Here is a 20,432-nt window from a genome sequence, read left to right as displayed (position 1 = left end):
AGGGCAAAAAACCCTAGTTTCATCAGTTTTAAACTTGAGTTCATCAACGTCCTTCTAGATTGGGCTTGGACTCATCAGAAAAAAACTATAAGCCTCAGCACTTGTCGTAAATGTAGTATAAGTTTCTGGCTTTTCCAGTTTGGGCATTGCTCCACATATTTTACAGAGCAGAACACATAGGGTTACTTGCTAGTACCAAAAGAGATGAAAAACCTAGCGTAAGTCCATAAGTTCATAATGGCAACTCATGGCACCCCAAGGTGAGATAATACTCCTCTTGCAGCCTCCTACACTAGTATTTCCATGTTAAGGCTGGCTTCTTCACAGTCATTCTAAGGAAAAAATCCAGCCTGTCTTCCTCAGTGTGGAACATTCCTGCTTGACACATGCAGTACCAAAGACATATAGGCAGTGCTCTTGGATAAGAAACCAAGTTCTGTTTTGGACATAGTCTAAATAAGCATCACAGAAACAAGGCCAGCTAAGAGGGGAGGATGTAAAACAAGTCACCATGTCACCATGCCTGCCTGCACATCCATCCATAAAAATTCAGAATCAAAAGCAATCAAACAAACCATTTCTGTATCTTGTTCACCACTTCTATTAATTTTTGGTGCATATGGAAATCTGATGACACAAGTTAGTGCAGTGGTAGATAAGGCTATGCTAGCCCAAGACATCATAAAAGTCCTAAGTTTTGTAAAATCTCAGGAAAACTACACTTATGGCCAAGTTACTGCATGTATTGGGGGAAAACCCCCCCCACTGTTCAAAACTCAAACAGCTATCATTCCATTATGAAAAAATACTACACAGCAGCAGCAACGGCTGGAAACAAACACTGCAATCTCTTTTTGTCCTAACTCAAAGACCACTTTATGGCAAAATCAGCCTGGATTTACCTGCAAATTCCAAGTTTGTTTGACATACTCTCTGATGAGGTTCTCTTTTAAATCTTCAAAGGGTCCTGTTTTGGGTTGAACGCCTGGTGGTCGGTTGAAAGGTTTTCTCAGTAGACAGATAAGGCCATCTGCTTCCTCTGAGTGGTAGTTAATGAGTTCAGCAGGACTGGCATGTGACTTGCCTCCTGCTATAGCATATGAGCCGCTCAGCTCCCTCTCAATTGTATAATGATGAACCTTCCTTCCATGGGCCAAGGATAAGGCAAAGCCCCCCAGGTAATTCCGGCTTTGGCGGAGCAAGTATAGTCCGTCACTCACTCCTCCTTGCATCAGATACTCTTCAGCTTCTTCACGTGTAATATTGCCAAAGAAATATGGCAAATGGTTAGCAGGGTTTGCCATGTTGGAAGCCATGTTTTTGCTTTTCCAAAAAGCAAACGTGGTATTCTATATCTGAAAAACAAAGACAGAGACATGAGTATCAGTTGAAAGAAAAGAGGATAAACCAGTAACATGGCAGTTCACATGTGGCATGTCGGTAATACATTTTTTAAAAGATTTTGGGACAAAGATCATATTTTTGTTTTTATCTTGTTAGGAGTTGTCTTTCTAAAACCCAATATAAAGTTTTCCCCTGTTGTATATTAATATAAAAGTTTCCTATAACTGCGCAAGTTTCCTTTAACTCTTTCCCTCTCTGCTCTTTTGCCTAGCCATATAGAGGTACTGACATTTTCACTTCCCTGAATGCCTCTATCCATCCTTTTGTACTGGCCTTGAGGTGTTTCCCAATAAAAGGAAATAACTAGGTAAGAAAGATTCAGTGAGAACAGTTATTCATTCCAGTTTTGCGCCATTATAATTTTGCTTATAAGAGTAGCTTATGCCAGTGTGTGGGCTGAGCCCACATACTGGACAAAAATCCTGTATTAACATATGGACAAAAGTCCTATATTAAAATAGTTAACATTCCTCTCCACAGAGATTTACCCATGTTTTTTTTAATGGTAAAAACAAACAAACAAACAAACAAAAGTGATATAGTGTCTTTTTGAACAGTTTTCGTTTCAAACAGCTTATATTGAAATAATACAAGGCACACTACCAACAAAAACACAGAAGAGAATAAAGTTCAGCAACTCTGAAGAATAATAGTGAATATAACATAAATGGCTTCAATTCTTTTATTCTTAATTTAACAATAAAAATAATCTCATATATTTAATATATACATCTTAATTGTATATGAGTTTATATTATTATGTATATTAATATATGATATATTTTAAAAAAATAAGCATAAGGACTCTATAGAACTCTAGCTACAGGAATACTGTTCTTCTTGTGTCCTGTCTTGCCTGAGTTATCCCAGCCTCTAACCTACATTGTCAGCAGAGAAATTTATTTTCATTAAACCCCACAGCAGATTTACACTGCCTGGACAGCTAAGTATTGTGCTGGAATTACTTTTGTCTCTTTCAAGTTATTGGAGAGGAAACATCAGAATGCAAAAGCTGAATTTGGTTTATTATTCATATTAGTGACATTTAAATGACTATCTAATGGATACTGGGAAGAATACCTCAGCTACCTGCTGATAACATTTAAGCAGATAGGAAGTGAATATATTGACACCAATGAGACCTGTATTCTTGCAAGAGTATTTGCAAGCTCTTTTTTGTCAGATGAAGTGGTCCACAACTGCAATTACTTATGTAATCGCAAGTTCACCAGCCAAGTCATTAATTGTTTCCTGCAACATTATGAGCTTTTCATACACTTTCTCCTCCAAATGCTTCCCCAATCCAATCACTGTTTAATCAGTACTGGCCACAGACTGTTACATCTACAGTTTATGGGGCATAAGAAGGAATGAACTCCATTTAGGAACAGTTCAACATCTTCTTTCAGTCTAGAAAGAAAAGAAAATCCCACTAAGTATTATTACCTGTTCATCTGTAAAATGACTTCATCATCTGAAAAATTACTTTCAGAGAACACATGAAACGCTGAATAAAACTAGCAGTATGTGCTTATGTTTGTATTAGTTGTGTGTGTTAGATTAAACTTTTCCTTAGGAAAAGTTTCTTCCCGACTTCATTGCCAAAAGTTTTATTTCCTTGTCTTTTATGTTCAGTTGTGACAATCTGATACTGAAATACTCTCAAGTATACAAAATAGGTGACAGCCTCTGTTATCCGTAGTGTGTTATGCAGATTTTAGACTCACTAGGCAACACTACAAGTATATAAAAGGAAAAACACTGTTGTTTCTTTGTATTTACAAGATCACTGCACATCTTGTATTCTTTTTTTCCAATGTATATATACTAAGTAAAATGTATATATACTGAATATGAAAACCATGAACATTAACCTACAGAATACTGTTATCTGTTTTATTCAGGTTACCGCAGCTCTCTTTTCCCACGTTCCATTACCTTGGCTAGAAGCGGACAAAAGGATCAGAAGTTCAGTTCCTATTGCTATTGCTGTGCAGGATATAGCACTACAAATGTGCCCTTCACAGTTAAACGAAGGGCACAATTTCAGGGAAGCCAGGCAGCAGTCTGTGGAATCAGCATTAAATAATTCAGGATGTATGTGAACGGGGTTAATAGACCTTGGCTTGCAGCTGGCCAAAGCATGCAACTGAGTTACGTGAGCACAGGTAGAGAGGACTTCATGGAAGACCATGCAAGAAGGGAGGGTCCATAGTGCAAAGCTGCAACTGAGGAATAGGCGTCTTAACGTAGGGCCTTTTGGCACACGGTGCTTCAGGCTGATACCTTCCCTGGCAGTTCTGCAGCAGGCAGAGCTCTGGTGTGCCTACTGCTTAGCTCAGATATGGCCCATCAGTAGGCCATAGCTGATCTGCTGCCTCATGTGCTTGGGCCAGGAAACAGTAGAGAAATACCTGTGCTGCTCTGTGAATATGTGAAGAAGCGGGGGGAGGGGGAAGGGCAAGGACACACAAGTTACATGAACAAGGCTCACACAGTATAGAAAACTAGACAGGACACAGTCAGGACAAATCACATGTTGTGCAGATCTTCTGGTCTTCTCCCACTTTCCCAAAGAAGGGAGACATCAAAGCTGCAGAGCTACTGCAGCCCTACAAAATCGAGCTGTGTGCAGCATGTTATTTATTACTCTTGTGGTTTGCAACAAAAGCTTACTGGTTTAAGGTTACTGGTTTAAGATCACATACTGTGCTCAAGTTAATCTTGCTCACATTTTTGTTGACAAAATTTCCCTCTACTTTCCCATTTAAATGCCTCAGTTCTGAGAATTCATGTTCTTAACCCAAATGATCTACTAATATATCTTCTGTTTATTAATTGCAAAAGAAAGCTGTAACTGAAGAGACAGAAGAAGGCAGTCCTCAGTAAGTGACCACCAAACATTGATTCTGCATAAAATATGATGAAAAAATGACAATTTCGACTATACCAGATGAAGACAGAGACAGCTTTCCTTAAACAGAATGTATTATTTCACTAACATAATGCAGGGCCAGAGGATTGTAATCGATACAAGGTCCAGCTGGGGGCCACTTAATAGTGGTGTAACCCAGGGTCAGTACTGGGGCCAATACTTCATTAAGGAGGTGGACAATGGGGAGAGTGCACCCTCAGCAAATTCACAGACAATACAAAATAGGAAGTAGTGGCTGAAGAATTGGGCTGAGAGGAATTTAATGAAGTTCAACAAGGGGAAACATCCTGCGGAGCAGACTTTCCCCTTTGGGGTGTCTGCCCTCCTGGCTGGGCAGCCGTCGGGGGCAGCCCTGACACCCCTTTAATGTCGCTGGGGAGTGGCTGTGACAGCCCCTGACCTTGCTGCTTTTCAGCAGCCACAGTCTCTGTGCCCGTGCATTTTGTCCAGGGCTCCTGGGGCTGCACATGCAAGGTGTGCAGGCTCCATCAGCACCTTCGGCTTGCTCCACCAGCTTTGGCGTGGCGGAGAGCAGCAGCTGTGGGCGCTGAGCAAAGGCAGCCCCTTCCAGGGCTCCTCTCCCACCTGCCCGGCTGTGCGGTGCTGTGGGGCCCATCAGTGCCCATCCCAGGACCGTGGGTGCAGCGAGAACGCCAGGGACGTTGGCAGTGGTGGAGACTCCCAGCAAGTTCCTGTCTTCCCTGACCACATCCTGCAGGTACCCTGTGCTAACCTGGTGGTGTCTGGGGAAGAGCACGGGGACTCAGGGGTCTTGGATGTACCAGCTCTTCCCCCAAAGTCTGTCAACTGCTTCCCAGAGGCCACCCCAGGCATCTCACCCATCCTGGATTGAGCACTGGGGAGGTGTGGAGGAGATCAGGGCTTCCCCTCCTGCTCTCCATCCCTCCCTCCCTCCCTGCAGCCCATCTCCAAAGGGGCGCAGAGATAGGGGCATATCCCAGCCTGGACCCACATCTCTGCCCTGCCCCAGGGCTGCAACTGCTGTTTTCGAGCCCACCAGAGAGCCTTCAGGAGGCCCTTGCCTTCCCTCTCCCATAGCCTTCTGGGGCTTCCTTGGCTTTTCTACTCCTAGCACCAGACAAGCTCCAGCACTTTGCATGTCCCTCTGGGCAGGACATGGCATCGGGCACCAAGGAACCCATGGGGGAGAGCGGCTCTGCTGCAAGGGACAGCGGCATGAGCCAGCTGTCCCCGGCAGGGCTGGTGTCAGTCTCTTCCCAAGTGTGATAGGATGAGAGGAGATGGCCTCAAGTTGCGCCAGGGGAGGTTTAGACAGGATATTAGGAAATTTTACTTCACTGAAAGGGTTGTCAAGCATTGGAACAGGCTGCCCAGGGAAGTGGTTGAGTCACCATCCCTGGAGGTATTTAAAAGATGTGTAGACGTCGTGCTTAGGGACACGGTTTCATGGTGGACTTGGTAGTGTTAGGTTTACCGTTGGATTCGATGATCTTAAGGGTCTTTTCCAACCTAAATGTTTCTAGGATTCTATGATTCTATTAATCTGAAAGTCGTTACAAATATGGAGGCTTTGTATGCTCTAGTTCCTGTTTCCTTCATTCCTGCTTACTTGTTTCCCTCAGACACCCCATGTAACCATGTCATTCTTTTTTACTCCACTCTGCACCACAGATACTGCTGGTTAGGAGATGAACATACATCATCCCACCTCTGGCGAAGTGCTCCTTGAAGGCAAGCTCCAAGTCTTCAGTCTCACTTTTGGGAAGGGTGGAAGAAAACAGATTTGCTGCTAAGTTTTCAGTAAGGAAAGAGCTTAAATCATGTTCCACCACAATTAAAACAAAAGAACAACTGCTATAATTTCTGTTCTATGTGAATCTTTGTGGTCCTCAACAGCAGGGACATGGAGGGCACAGCTGCAGAATGTTATTTCTGAGACTGCAGGAGGTGTCCATTGGCATATTGGTAGGGAAGTCAGCCTGGACACGGACACGTTGGATGCATGGATGGATGAATGATCCACACTGGCTCTTCACTAGTACTGTACAGCTAATTTGGAGAAAAGGCCAAAATAATCCCATATGATTATCATGGCAAGAATGGTACTGCAATGCAATATCTGTTCAAAACACCTCAGTAATGTTGTAGCGAACAAAATTCAAACAGAAAAATGCCACCACACTCTTTATCTGTGGGAATTTATTTTCATGGAAGTGTTTCATGGAAGTTCCTTTTCTCCATACCTTTTGTTTCAGACTTAAAAAAATGTTAGGACCTTCATGTCTAAAAGGATAAAGAACTTTATGCATGAAATTAAGAGCTAATAAAATAAAACCGAGGTGGGGGTTGGAGTGGGAGGGGAAACTCTCATTTCCTGGCTACAAAAGATCCTGATGCAATGGTTACTGAAATTAAAATTCACTTTGACTTTAATCAAAGTCACAGAAGTTCAACTCTCAAATAAATAAGAAAGCCTGCTATAAAAAGTTTATAAAATATGGAGAGGATTTCTCAATTATCACTGAAAGAACAGCAGCAGGATCCTTATGATCTCTTAGATTTCGTAAGTGATTTATTTATAACTGTTTCAGACAAGAAAGGCATGCTTTACTTTTGCAAAACAGGTTAAAGTTGATGGATTTCAAGCAAGGTTTCTCCACCATGTCTAACATATGAAGAATATTCAGTGCGTAGCAACATTAGGAAATGTTTGGACTGATGTTGTGTCCCATGGACATGCAAGGAGCCAAATATACACACAAAACATTAGATAATGGTTAAAAACTTCTTATCTATTTTGCAATAATTTCTGAGTTTGAGATGGACGTTCTCTTTGGTTGGACTTTCAAAATCTTGCCTTCCTTTTGGGAGTTCAATACCCTTCTAGGATCAGTAATAGAGTAGAAGAAAATGTATTTGGATTCATACTTTTCTCCTCCTCTAAATTCCTCCAGGGGACAAATCATGCTGAGCTTGTCAAGCACAGTTACAAATGTGAGGCTGTAAGATGGAGACTAAGTCCCCAAAGGGCTGAATGTAAGGCTTTACCCTTGAGAGGGCTGAAGGAAGTGCGGCTGGTTACCTGAGAGATGCACTTGAGCATAACAGTAAAAGAGGGTCTGAAGTGCAACTCTCCCCATAGCCATTAAATTTGACTTTTAAGGGAGCTACAAATGCAAGCAAATATCACGGTTATCCTACACGAAAGAAAAAAATATTATGCAAATACATAGGAAAATTAGGTACCCACTTCCCCTCAGGTAGCTTCCTCATCAATGTTGCAGACAGTGGGTACTCCAGACAACGCAAGAGTTTAGTATCTCACACATTTCATGCATGCAGGCAAGTGGAACATTCTTACAAACAGAGGAGCAAAACTCAGGAAAACTCACCTGGAAAGCGTTAGAAAGAATCTGTGCTGACCATACTGCTACCCTTAGCTTGCTTCTCTTTCATCTTTTATATTTAGACAAGGATAAAGGTAGAATAATTGTTTTATTGAAACATTTGCACAGCAGTGAGCATACTGTTACTGAGGTATTGATCTCCAGTCTAACATAAAAAATTATTAATAGGAGTATGAATCTTTCCACAAAGACCAAACAGGAATGTGGAAGGACACTTAGGGACAGTTGATTGATTAGTTTACTTGTCCAGCTATTTAATGAGTAAAAGGACTGAAGTGTGACCAAAAGCCATGTAGTGGTGAAACAGTGTTCTGAATAAGCTCTTTATTTGAACAGTTATTTTTTTCCCTTCCCTTGTTTTTCAAAGTAGTATTCTGTGAGCAATGTACGAAAGTAATGAAGTAAAGGTAGATCAAGTATCTTTTGCATGCAAAAGGCATAAGGAAGGCTCACTAGACAGCGCAGAATGATGAAAATACGCTGACTGAAACAATTTGTGGTAGCACAGGGTGATATTTTAAGCACCCGACTCTAACTTCAGTAGTTCTCTGGTCATACACAGAAAAAAAAAAAAAATTAGAACAATGTGAATATGCATTTTTTCTAATATTCTTGCTTAATTATGATTCTTGGAATCAACATGTGTCCCTCTGTGAACAGCATGATTTTTCATTCTAAGATTCTTTTCTATATTTCCACCTTGTGTAACACACCTAAAAGCTGAAAGGAATTAAGCATGCATAGAATTAGAAATATACATTTGATGGTGACTTCACATAGTACATTAAATATTTTGGTACTTTCAGGGTTTAGTATAATCTTAATGGTATACTCCAAACTGATGTAAATTCTGACATAATTACCATCAAGGTATTACAAATCCATTGTTATTGCCTCACATTTAGAGCAGATATTTACATTTTTATAGTATTTTAACAAATAAAATGCATTTAAACAATTGTTCTATTCTCATTTCTTCACCTTTAAAATCACCTTCCAGTCTGTCTAGGCAGCTGAATGGTGGTCTTAATTTGATTCATCAGATTACCTTTAAATGTCTTCTTTACCTTCCTGCATAAACATGAAGATTTAATTTCTATCCAGACCTTAGGAGAGGAATTTTTAGGAGAAAATTATGCAGAGATAAAGGAAGAACACAGTAAATGTTTAAAAGTAAATCGTTAGGGAAGGAAATGAAGCAGAATACCATTTTCTTAAGTCGTTCAAACAAACTGGAGTTTGATTGGGACACTAGGGTGAACTTTCTGAGCTACCGAAAAAAATCTAAAATCTTACTTAATTCAGCTGGTAACACCGATCATTTTTACAACTTTTGTAGACAGTGACATCTCCAAACAACGTCACATTCATCGTACTGAAAGAGATGTGCGTAGTACTGTCTCAAAGGGAAAAGTGACATGCATGGGATCACCAACACGTTTCTTCCAGTATGCTGATCTTCCTCAGGGAAGTGCCCTGACTGTGTACTGCTGCCTCAGCGCGTATCTCAGCCTCCCCCCGCTGCGTCTCTAACCAGCTTACAGCCTGCAGCAACCTTTCCGTCACGTATGCTTGGGCCTCCTTCTCCATGTGTTTTCTCCAGCTTCTCCATGAGAAGTTTTCCTCATGCACTCAAATGCCCAGCTCTGATCTCTGCATCCTTTTACCGACGATCTAAGCATTATGCTGCAAGGTTTTTTTCCCTGCACTTCAGACTCTAAAACATGCCTTCCTCCATCTCCACAGGCTTTCCTGTTGTTCCACACACACTCCTCGGCAATGCTGACATACACAAAGCATATCGGCTAGTTTTTAAGCAAATTTCGCTTTTACTATTTCTCCAACATCGGTCTCTCTACTCAGCACTTTTATCAGACATGCCTGTTTTGGGTGCCAAGTTCCATATTTTCCTTTGTAGCAGTTCAGTTTCAGAAGCCTTTTCTTTCTTTTAGCTATTTCTGATTTCTTGCAATGCTTTTAGGATAACTACAGCGTTCCTGCTAGGGTTTTTAAACACTGAGATGTATTCTTTAACAGAATTGTAGCTTAATTAAAGTCTGTCTGGGAACAAATAGGGAATGTGGTAGCTTTGGGCCCAGAAGACTTTTCTGCTGTGGGCTTCACAGCCTGGATCTAGTATCACCATCAGTGACCTGGGGGATTGTCCAATCTGTGGCAGGTTTTGTGTGTTCTCATGATTATGAAAGTTAGTGGCCTTGCTAGCACCTTTCTCAGCTTAAGAGAAAACGATGTTTGCCCTTGTTCATGTAAATCCTCATCATCTTGGCCACATTAGAACAAAAACCTGTCTGCTGAACAGGTGGTATTGGTGCTTTATCTACTAGGTTTAGGGACACCACCATTTATCTCACCTCTTGTATCAAAGAGTTATTCATTGAAAGAACTGACAAAAAATCACAAACACACCTAAAATTATTATTAGCTTCAAAAAATTGTGATTTTAGAAATATTTTTCTTTGGATTTGCTTTCCAGAGTCATTTTTATCTATACTGAAGACAATTAGATAGATGTTTTTATCTTCACTGAAACATGCCAGAAATGCCCTCATTTATTCTAAATTGCATCTGACATTCTGATATCATGAGACTACTCCAGGCACTCTAGCTATTGAAATATTTCCTGAGGAAATACTACTTGACTTGGCAACACTATTGCTGCTCTATTATAAGGCAAACAGATGCTTAGAAAAAGCACCACAGCTTTCGTATGTTATTCAGGGGTTTCCTATATAAGCTTCTGTACTGAGGTCACAGAGGGGCATTGATTACTAAAAATATATTCTTCACTGATGCTAGGACTCTATTGTCTCTCTTCCACAACACCTTCCTTTTGGGACTCTCCTGTCTTTGGCAACCTTTTCACATGTCATAGCTTTCCTCTAAAAAGGTTTCTTGGCTTTGATCTTTTAAAAAGCTCAGGATGGTACTGGGAAAAACAAAAAAAGCCAGGCATTTATGGATTAGAATTATTCTTTCCCTAGCAGTAGAAACCCTAAGATTTTCACATATATTTAAGAAAAACAGAAAAAAAGGGGGGAAAAAAAAGGTTTGGGTTTTTTTTTCCCTTTAGAAAAAGAAAAAGAAAAAAACCACCAACACAAAAATATCAACACTTCCTTCCACATCCTCGCCATGCTCTACTACTCATTCCCTTGCCTCCTTTTCCAGGGAACTCTTACACTGTCACAAATGCAACCATTGCCTCTGGCTAAAGATGCCTCAGAATCACAGAATCATATAGGTTGGAAAAGACCTTTAAGATCATCGAGTCCAACCATAAACCTAACACTGCCAAAAACCATCACTACACCATGTCTCTAAGTACCTCATCCAAACGTCCTTTAAATAACTCCAGGGATGGCGACTCAACCACTTCCCTGGGCAGTCTGTTCCAATGCTTGATAACCCTCCCGGTGAAGAAAAATTTCCTAATATCCAGTCTAAACCTCCCCTGGCGCAACTTGAGGCCATTTCCTCTTGTCCTATCACTTGTTACCTGGGAGAAGAGACCGACCCCCACCTCTCTACAACCTCCTTTCAGGTAGTTGTAGAGAGCGATGAGGTCTCCCCTCAGCCTCCTTTTCTCCAGGCTAAACAGTCCCAGCTCCCTCAGCCGCTCCTCATCAGACTTCTGCTCCAGACCCTTCACCAGCTTCGTTGCCCTTCTCTGTACGCGCTCCAGTACCTCAATATCCCTCTTGTAGTGGGGGGCCCAAAACTGAACACAGTATTCGAGGTGCGGCCTCACCAGTGCCGAGTACAGGGGCCTCTTGTCAAAGCAAGCATTTCTGCCTTAAAACAGATGGCATCGTTTGTATGGAAGCCTGCTCCCTTTCGAGCAAAGTACTTTACTGTGATCGGTACCCATTAAACCACCATACAAAAAGTGGAAGCATTGGGGATGAGCTAACATCCAAAGGAAAGCATTCAAGATACTCCAGGCAGACCTTTCTCTAATCTTCCCGCTGCGACAAGGTGTGAACAAACTTCTTTGGGCACAGACAGACCTTGGGCACAGACAGACCTTCACCAACACCAGCTGTGGGCTCTGCAGTGACTGTGGAAGAGTACAGGGATAACTGTTTCTTCCCAATGCTGACAAAAAAAAGCCTGGGTTGGGGCACAGTTACAAAAGTCTTTCTCAGGGAGCCCAAAACTACCTCTGAATACTTCAGGAACTACTGAGTTGAGTTACATAATATATAAAGTTCTTCTCTGGTTTTGTTTCAAGTTTAGTGCCTTTCCGGTAAAAAGTAAAACTCCTCTACGTACCGCAGAGGCTACTACGGCTGCACAGAGCGAGCTGTGAAATGAACTCATAAAGTCAGTGAAAACATGTGAAGAGCAAAACAAAAATACTATCAGCCTACTTGCAAGGAGAACCACTAAAAACAGATGGAACTGCCTACCCAATGGCCTGGATATTTTCAGGTTCAAAGATACAGTGACATTAAGTATGTCAGCATACCCTGTTTCCAGGTGGAATAGATTCTTATTTTTACAGAAGACTTTTTACAGAGACGGCTATGACAAAACTGTTATGGACAAGATAGCACAGTAAAACCAAGACACATCAAACTATCACTACACTTTCACTCCAAAACACTTCACTCCAAAATCTCTTTTTCAAGGTTCACTAATGTCAATTGTTTTTCACAACTCAGAAGTTGCCAGAAGAAGCAGATCTACCAGAACGTTGTACCAACAACAATGTTGAATCAAAATGTTCCTCATTTTCCGGGAAGGCAAAACCTGGAGTATCTGCTCAATTTCCCAACACACATAAAAAGAGAAAACTGCAGCCCTGAGCACAGAGCTGGTGATAGTGTGTTTTTTTATTACCATGAGAACTGAGAAAGACTGGCTTCATTCAGAAGGATCAGGCCCCAAGTGTGGATACATGCACAATCCATACATAACTTTGTTTTTCAATCCTTGTGGTATTTTTAGCAAAATCTCTGGTAAACACGACATCTCTCAGAACTAAAGCATCATCAGTTCTAGAAGGAAGTCACTACTATCAAACAGAAGATGGAAGAAAACGAATACCTCCTTCTTGAAAATAAAAGATATTGCAGCAGAAATTGAACATTATTATAGCAGTCTCAAAGTCTGAAAGCCATCACAGGACTAAAACAAAATGCCACATGTTTCATTCAAAATTTGGGATAAACATCACTCTGGTTTTACCAGTGGGCAGACCCAAAAGATATATTTGTTTTTTGGTTCCAGTAAGTATCTTAATTTAACTTTTTTTTAACTAGTTTTTTAGTTGTCGCAGACTGACATTTCCAAAGCTATTATGAGGGTATGAACTCCCCTTCTTTGTGCAGCTTTGTCTGTCTCTACTTAGTTCCCAGTCTACAGGCTACAAATGTAGATAACGATCTCAGTTTCTCAGCCGCGAATATTAGCAATCGCATATTGTTAAGTGAACAACAAACCAAGAACATTTGGATCCCATCATACTTCATTAATTTCTCTGAAATGTATTGCTCTGTCTCTAGGATTGCTAAAACCTGTTGCTGAATGGATGCCTCAATGGATTGGCCTCATTGGGAGTTACGGTGGCAAAATTAGGCAGGTTCCTCTTTCAGACCAAGGTTAGCTGTCATCTGAAACAGTCTGCAGTATCGTGCTTTATATAAAGGAGAAAAATTATTGCAGAAACAAAAATAACTTGCTTTTCATACTCCTAGAATAGGCGTGTTTCCACAAAACTGATCAAGACTCCTCAGTGCCACTTTCTAGAGTTTATAAAAACTGCCACGTTACTTTATTCTTTGAAAAGCTCCTGGTAGGAAGATATAGCAAGGTTAATGTTCTGCTATAGAGGCACTGTAACTGACACTGGCAATTACACTCAGAAAGTTTACACCCACAGAGGTATGGAAGAAAGGGCAAGCATTTTTATTTTATTTTTTTGAAAGGAAGATGTGATACTAGCTCACACAGCCAGACTGCCAACGTTAAGGATCAATTTCTTAAAATCTGTGTAATAGTTTTCTAATTAAGAACCAAATCAAAGGAAAGCTTCTCTCCAAAAATAGCATCCTCCAGCAATGGAGCCAGCTCTTCCTGACTAGTTTTTGTGAGGACACGTACATCAGAAAGGCAGATTGCATAGCAAAAAAGCTCCTCATACCAATTAGCCCACCAGTGAATCAGTGGCCCAGAAAAGGCTAAGTCTGCGTCCTCTCCCCATACCACCCTGTATCCTCAGAACAAGCAGCACAGCTAAAGCTTACTTCTCATTGCTATAAAGAGTGGATCAAACAGTCTCTTAGTGGGCAGGAATCCCTTTAAGCCAGCAAATGACCATTTGGATTAACTGTAACCTCACCTCTCACATAAAACATGAGAATGTTCCAGAATAGCTACCCAGAGAGAGGCCTGAGCCTTCTCCCCCCGTCCCGCAGAGGAAGCCCATCTGAAGCACCTGGACCAGTGAAATACTCTTGACGAGGCCCGTTTATCACTCTGGGCAGAGAGAGGATGCACCTGGCCCCTGCACGTTCTGCGCCAACAGGCAATATTTCCCTAGTTCTTGCATGACAAACTGCCAGGCTGGAAAAAAATAGCTCATAGTCAGGCTTCTCTTCTCATGTTGTGCCCTGCTCTGCACAGCATCAATGGTTACATTGCTAAATGGCCCAATGGTAACTGTTGCTACAGATAGTTGCTACACCAGGATACCAAAAAGCTGCCTCTGATGAAACACGTCCCTTGGGAATCACAGGCAAATGGATTTCATGCTAGCAACATCACTCCTTCAACACACCACTGCTTCCAAGTGAATACAGCCCTGCATCCTTTGCAGGAAGCAGGCTCCAGTGGGTTTGAGTTCACTCTTCCCTTACCAGATTTTTTCCTGCACTTCTGTGCGTAGGAGTACCTGCAGACCAGATCTTTGTTACATCCACTGGATGAAGACTGTCACACAGTCGTTCAGCTCACCTGAGGCAGCATGAGGTTTCTTACCAATTGCACATGATAACTGAGGACGGAATAGTCACTCAAAGCCTCCCGCAATGCCCACTTCCATTCTGGAAGTGCATGACCAGAACTCTTCAGAGCAGCTCTCTTCCTCTTGGTACTCAGTTTAAATAAGTAATCATTCTCAGAAACTTGCAAGGTAGTCCACTGATTCAAAAGATAACTAAACCCATTATCTGATTTACAAAAATAATCCTTACTTAAACGTCCTGCTTGCTTTACTAATTTTTGAACAAAATACTGTGCAATTCATATTCTTTGAAATGCTGCAGCAAAATCTAACACTTTATGTCAAAGATTACTACATTGATGCTTCATCCTTTACTTACATTCCCCATATTTCAGATATTGGAGATTTTCACCTTACCAAAATCTTAGTTTTGTTTTTTGCATCGAGTGAACTTGTTTTCTTGATTCAAGTTATCAAATTTGGGCTGAGTTTCCCAGAGTAGGAACTTACCCATAAACAACTGCTTAGTTGCTTACTAGCTTCCTTTTCTATGTTGTCTCCAAACAAAATGATGACAAGGATTTTTCAGTTTAAGTTTTCCTGTAACATATTTTAAAAGAGGTTGGGGAGGGGGGCAAATTGTCTTTATAGCAGGTTTCTAACTTCAGTTTTCAAATCTAGAGTAAGAAATCAACTTTTCAGGCAACCCTGCAAAAACCCAAGAAAACAAGTTTCTAAAAAACATTAAGACGTTCTTTTAAACTGAGCTTAATTCTTCTGAAATTTGTAGAGCCAATTTTGATACCAGCACTAGAATTTTTAAAAGCAGAACTACACCCTCAGCGGTCAGCAGCAGCACACATTTTAACATTTTAGCTCTAGCATCCCACAGATGCTCTCAGTTACACTGGTTTTAGCTAAGAGACAGTACACGGGCTTCTACACATTTTAGAGGCTGTGGTCTCTAAAGTTTTGTGGTTTTTTTCCTTTTCTCACTTACTTCATTATTTTATCCAAACTGGGGGGAAAAAATAAGAGAAAGACTATCCAAAAGAGTAGGGGCAGGCTGTGGCTGATGTATTTGATGATGACTCCTGGTCCTTTTACTCATTTTACTGAATCTGTTGCTTAAGATAAGGATTTTTAAGTATTAAAAAAAAAGGCTCTGTTTTTTTAACTTTATGATATTAATATATTTAGGCAATTTCATGCCCATTTCCTTGGTACATATTCTACTCTAACACTTCCTGCCTGTGTTTTCTCTAGCTACCTCCAACCACAGCTGTGATTCCTGCCAATTTCAACTCCATCCCCAGCCTAGGAGTTGCCTCATGGATTTACATGGTTGATTTACATACCACAGTGCCACAAATCGTACTTCTTTACAAAAGCTTTTAGCACTTCATATCTTCCCTCTACTGAGTGTCAGTGCTGAAACATTCCTTGCATTGCCTCCTTGCATTTTGAAGGGAAGAGAAGTTGTTGGATATACCGTTGTACCTATTGTCCATTCAGGACACCTGGCATTTCATGCCTGTTCTGAAAAATACTGTCCCAAAGCAAATTAGGACAAAGCTGGAGAAATTACAGGGTACTCCTAGCTGGTCAAACTAATACATTCCAACATCAGCTAGTTACAAACTGAGTGATAGTGAAACTGCACAAACTAACTGTGTCATACTCTTGTACACTGGTTATTTAGGTTCTAATATTTGTTTATTTTTCATTAGTTGCTCTGTTACCTGGTACAAAGGGAAGGCTTGCGGCATTTTGCATACACTGAAGTCCCCTTAGAACATCAGGATCCCTGCGAGTTCAAAAATATTTTTCCCCTTTCTTTCCTTTTTACAACAACCATGTTTAAAGAAGTGGCCATTTAGTCATTGTATGTAGAGGGACAGGAAGTTATGACCTAATTTTAACTTTGGAATGTAAAGACAAACTACAACATTTTATTTTATTTGTTCAAGGCAGGTGATATTTTGTGTCAAACGTTATGAATATTTATCAGTTTTCCTTTCCTACAGCAAATCCTGGAATCGTTTTTTTTTTTGATGCAGGAACGTACAGGCTCCTTCACACTTCTTGCACTTGAAATGCTGATGTTTCCCCATCGCCCTGACAAGCAATGCAGAAGTCAGTGGCAAAAGGTTTTATTCTGCTTAACTGGATGCCTCCACATTACCCTGTGTCATGAATTTAAAAGCTAGACAACATCAACTACATAACCTTGCTGCTGAAACCTTAAATTAAAGGAGGAATATTATTTTTACTATGCTCAAAATAAATATTAATAATTGTGTACTTACTACCCTCTACTGCATACAAGAATAAGGAATGATCCTGCAAAGACCAGGGCTTCTTTTTCTCACAGGAGTGATCAAAGGGCTTAAATTAAACTGCAGAGTTTCTCTGTAAAAGTGGTGCAAATATGAGGAATGTTTCTCTGTACAAGCATTTCTAGAAATGCCAGCTGAGACATAAAGTGAGTTACCATCACCCCCAAGATTTTCTTTTGTCAAATGCAAGCAAAACTACTGTAAAAGTGGATTAAAAAACTGTTTCCCTGTAACAAAATGCTATTTTTTTCCTAAATTAGAAATTAAGAAGCTGATCCTGCAAATCCTTGCAAGGTGAGAAGTCTTCGTTCTTATGACTGAACCTTACTACTCACACTCACAAACTCCTGCAAGACCATCTTCAGCTTTTAAACAGGCACTTGAATGGTACAAGCACTCTTGCCCCAGTGGAGTAACTCGCTTAAGCACATGTTCACTTTTAAGTAAAAAAGAAGTAATTTTAAATAGCTCATTGGAACAACCTTTCTGCAACTATTACTCACATTTGAAGGTAAGCGTTGTATTCCTTGTAATCGTGATGTAAAAACAGAAGTTCCCCCTTTCAGCTGTGTTACTCTGGAACTAAACACATGCAACTGAAAGCAGATTCTGGCACAGCCTGTCTAATGTGCACACAACAGATCTCGAGGCACTGATCCAAGAGTCTACGGAGCTGGAAAAAGGATGACTACCTAGTGTCTTCAGTGGATTCAGATGCAAACACAATTTCTTATATTCACGATATTCAAACGAGCAATGACAACAGACCCACTGCTTTCTGCTAAATACTGCACATTAGAAAAGCATTAGGAAGGAAAAAAGAAGTGTAATCTGCAAAAAATAATTATAATTGTGAGACCATGTCCTCTGAACACAACATATATTTCAGAAGTGATTTCTCCCACTTGCAGTGTCTCTGGCATAACAGATCCAAAAGAAAGGATGGGAGACTGGGGAAATGCTCCTACATAATTTTTTTGTGGTCATGAGCATCTTCAAAGGTGCTTAAATCCAGCTTATAATTTTACCATCAGTCTTCAAAACTGTTATTTTGTGCTCAACATAACCCGCCAGCTGTTTCTAAAAATAAATTTCAGTTTTTGTCTTCCTGCAACTTCAGATCAAATTCTGCTCTTGTATCAGAACCACAACAACATGCGAATGAGAGAGCTGCACAGTTCACCTTTGCTTCGACAGACTGTTAATATTTTTTAACAGAAGCAAAACCGGAACACTTCAACCGTATTTCTCTTGGGATTTTGCAGTTATTCCAAGTGAATGTGAAAACCAAAGCAATTATTTACTTTTATCTATTTCAGCCATTTTTGAGCACCCTAACTGATTCCAAACCCTTTAGTTCAAATTATTTTGTCTTCACCACATTATAATCTTTCTCCCCCACAGGATAACTGTCAGAATACAAAGAACATTCAGACTTCCTTATTTGTCTGTTTATCGCTCAATGCTCAACAGAGGGATGAAAAAAAAAAAAAAAAAAAAGAAGTCACAGTTCCTCTAAGTGGACTGCCTCAATGTACGCTACGCTGCTACAGTTTATGGCCTCCAAGCCTGTAAAAATACACAGCCTTGCATGCTGATACTAGCTCTGTACCGGATGGCTGTGCCCATGGATTAGGCTGCAGATTCAACCCGAGGGCTTAGGAGATCCAAGCTTCTGTGGATAAAAAGAGCACAAAAAAAGTCTAACAGAAAAGAACATTAAAAAAAAAATCCCTTAAAAGGAATAATTTTGTTTTAAAATGGAAGTACTTTACAACATATCATGTAATTTGGCCAGACTGGGACGCTCTTTCCACTTGCCACTCTTCTACTGGAGTCAGTGGCACCTAACAAAAGTATTGCTCATCTTTGTCCAAAACAACATCGCTGCAAACTAATCTGGCCAACTACAACACAAAGTTTATGCAGTAGAGTGCTAAAGAAGAAAACTGAATAATGCTGGCAAAACACATGAAGAGCAATGACTGGCATCAGGCTCGTAGCATTCAACTACTTTCAGCACTTCTAGTAGTACGCTACAGTTGTTTTCTTGGAAACAAAATAGGGAAGTTTGGTAAGAAAGAGACACATTTTTAAAGCCATTTTGTCAGGCATCAAATCTTTGACATATTATGCACCATTCAGACAGCAGCCCCACACTTTGCTTTATTAAAACCCACCACCACAATAACGTATGAAGATACAATTAAACCTGGTTTTTTGTGTTTAAGTTCTAGATTTAAGTTCCCCAATCGCTGGGCCAGTGGCATTTATTTTCAGAAACCGTAACACAGGAAGGTTGCGGGCTCGCTTTCCAGCTGGTGCCGTTTCCAGCCTGCCGCTCCCTCCCCGACACGAGTGCCGCCGCTTCGCTCTGGCTCCTCACGACGCGCCCGCTTCCCAGCGGCACCTCGCCCTCCCCTCCCCTCAGCTGCCGCCGCCTCATCGCCGTGGCCCCGGGGGCCGGCCGGCTCTGCCTTCTGCCCGTCCCCCCGCACTCCCCGACAGCCGCGGACCCCGCGGGAGCCGGCAGCAGCGCCGCCCGCCCCACCGGCCCCGGCCCCGGCCCCGGCGCTGCCCGGCGCAGCGCTCGCGGGGAAGGGGCGGTGGCGGCGGGCGAGCCGCCGGCGGGGCCCCGATGCTGGCGGCCCAGCGCCGCTACTCACCGCTCCCCGCGGGTCGCTCGGCGCCGCGCCGCCGCCTCCTCCCGCCACCGGCGGCTCCTGCCGCTGCCGCCGCCGCCGCCGCCGCCGCCGCTGCCGCCGGGAGAGAGCCGGCAGGGAGGCAGCCCTCGGGCGCGCGGCTCCGCCGAGCCTTGCCGGGCCGGGCCGGTTCGCGGTACGGCCGGGAGCGGGGCTGGACCCGCGCTGAGCGCCGCGGGTGCCGCCGCTTCCTCGTTTTCTCTCGCAGCCGCGGCCACTTCCTCAACGGGGTGTCGGCGCGCACTCCCTCCTCCTCAGCGGGCGCAGCCGCCGTGCCCCCGGCCCCCCTTTCGGGCGGCAGCCCCGGCGGGAGGGCGGCCGGCCCCGGCGGCGCGGCGCGGACCGCTGCAGCCTCCCGGCCCCTCCGGCATCGCTGCTCCCGGGGCGAGGAAGCGTACGTCTCCTTCGGACCCCGCGGCATGGGGCCGCCCGGGACCCTGTGGCGTGGGTCCCCTTGGTGCCGCGTGATGTGGCTGTCCTTGGGACCCCGAGATGTGGGTCTCCTTGGTGCCCTGCGGTTGGGGTCCCCGTGGCAGCCGCGTCGCCTCGCAGGCGGCTGGCTTTGGAAGATGGACGCGCCGCCGCTCAGCACCACGCTTGCGACGGTGGATCAAAGTGTATCAAACGTGGGCTTCCCGTAAGGAGAAAAGGAGTATGCACACTTTTGGTGAATATTGAAGTTCGGTGTCTTCCAGT

At 42.5% G+C, this 20,432-nt stretch overlaps 1 protein-coding gene across 1 annotated transcript in view; it reads right to left on the bottom strand.

Moving 5' to 3' along the window:
* The window catches only part of SYK (spleen associated tyrosine kinase), a 53,728-nt gene extending 33,762 nt beyond the window's left edge, over positions 1 to 19,966 (bottom strand). The window contains exons 1-2 of the mRNA XM_075488258.1: positions 19,701 to 19,966; positions 903 to 1,355 (exon numbers count right to left, since the gene is read on the bottom strand). Coding sequence (XP_075344373.1) covers positions 903 to 1,316 — 414 coding nt within the window. The 5' untranslated portion in view covers positions 1,317 to 1,355; positions 19,701 to 19,966. The remainder of the gene's footprint in view (positions 1 to 902; positions 1,356 to 19,700) is intronic.
* Positions 19,967 to 20,432: the final 466 nt, after the last annotated feature.

Source organism: Mycteria americana, chromosome Z (genome assembly GCF_035582795.1).
Source record: "Mycteria americana isolate JAX WOST 10 ecotype Jacksonville Zoo and Gardens chromosome Z, USCA_MyAme_1.0, whole genome shotgun sequence".
Taxonomy (NCBI): domain Eukaryota; kingdom Metazoa; phylum Chordata; class Aves; order Ciconiiformes; family Ciconiidae; genus Mycteria; species Mycteria americana.
This window is presented reverse-complemented; position numbering and strand designations above follow the sequence as displayed.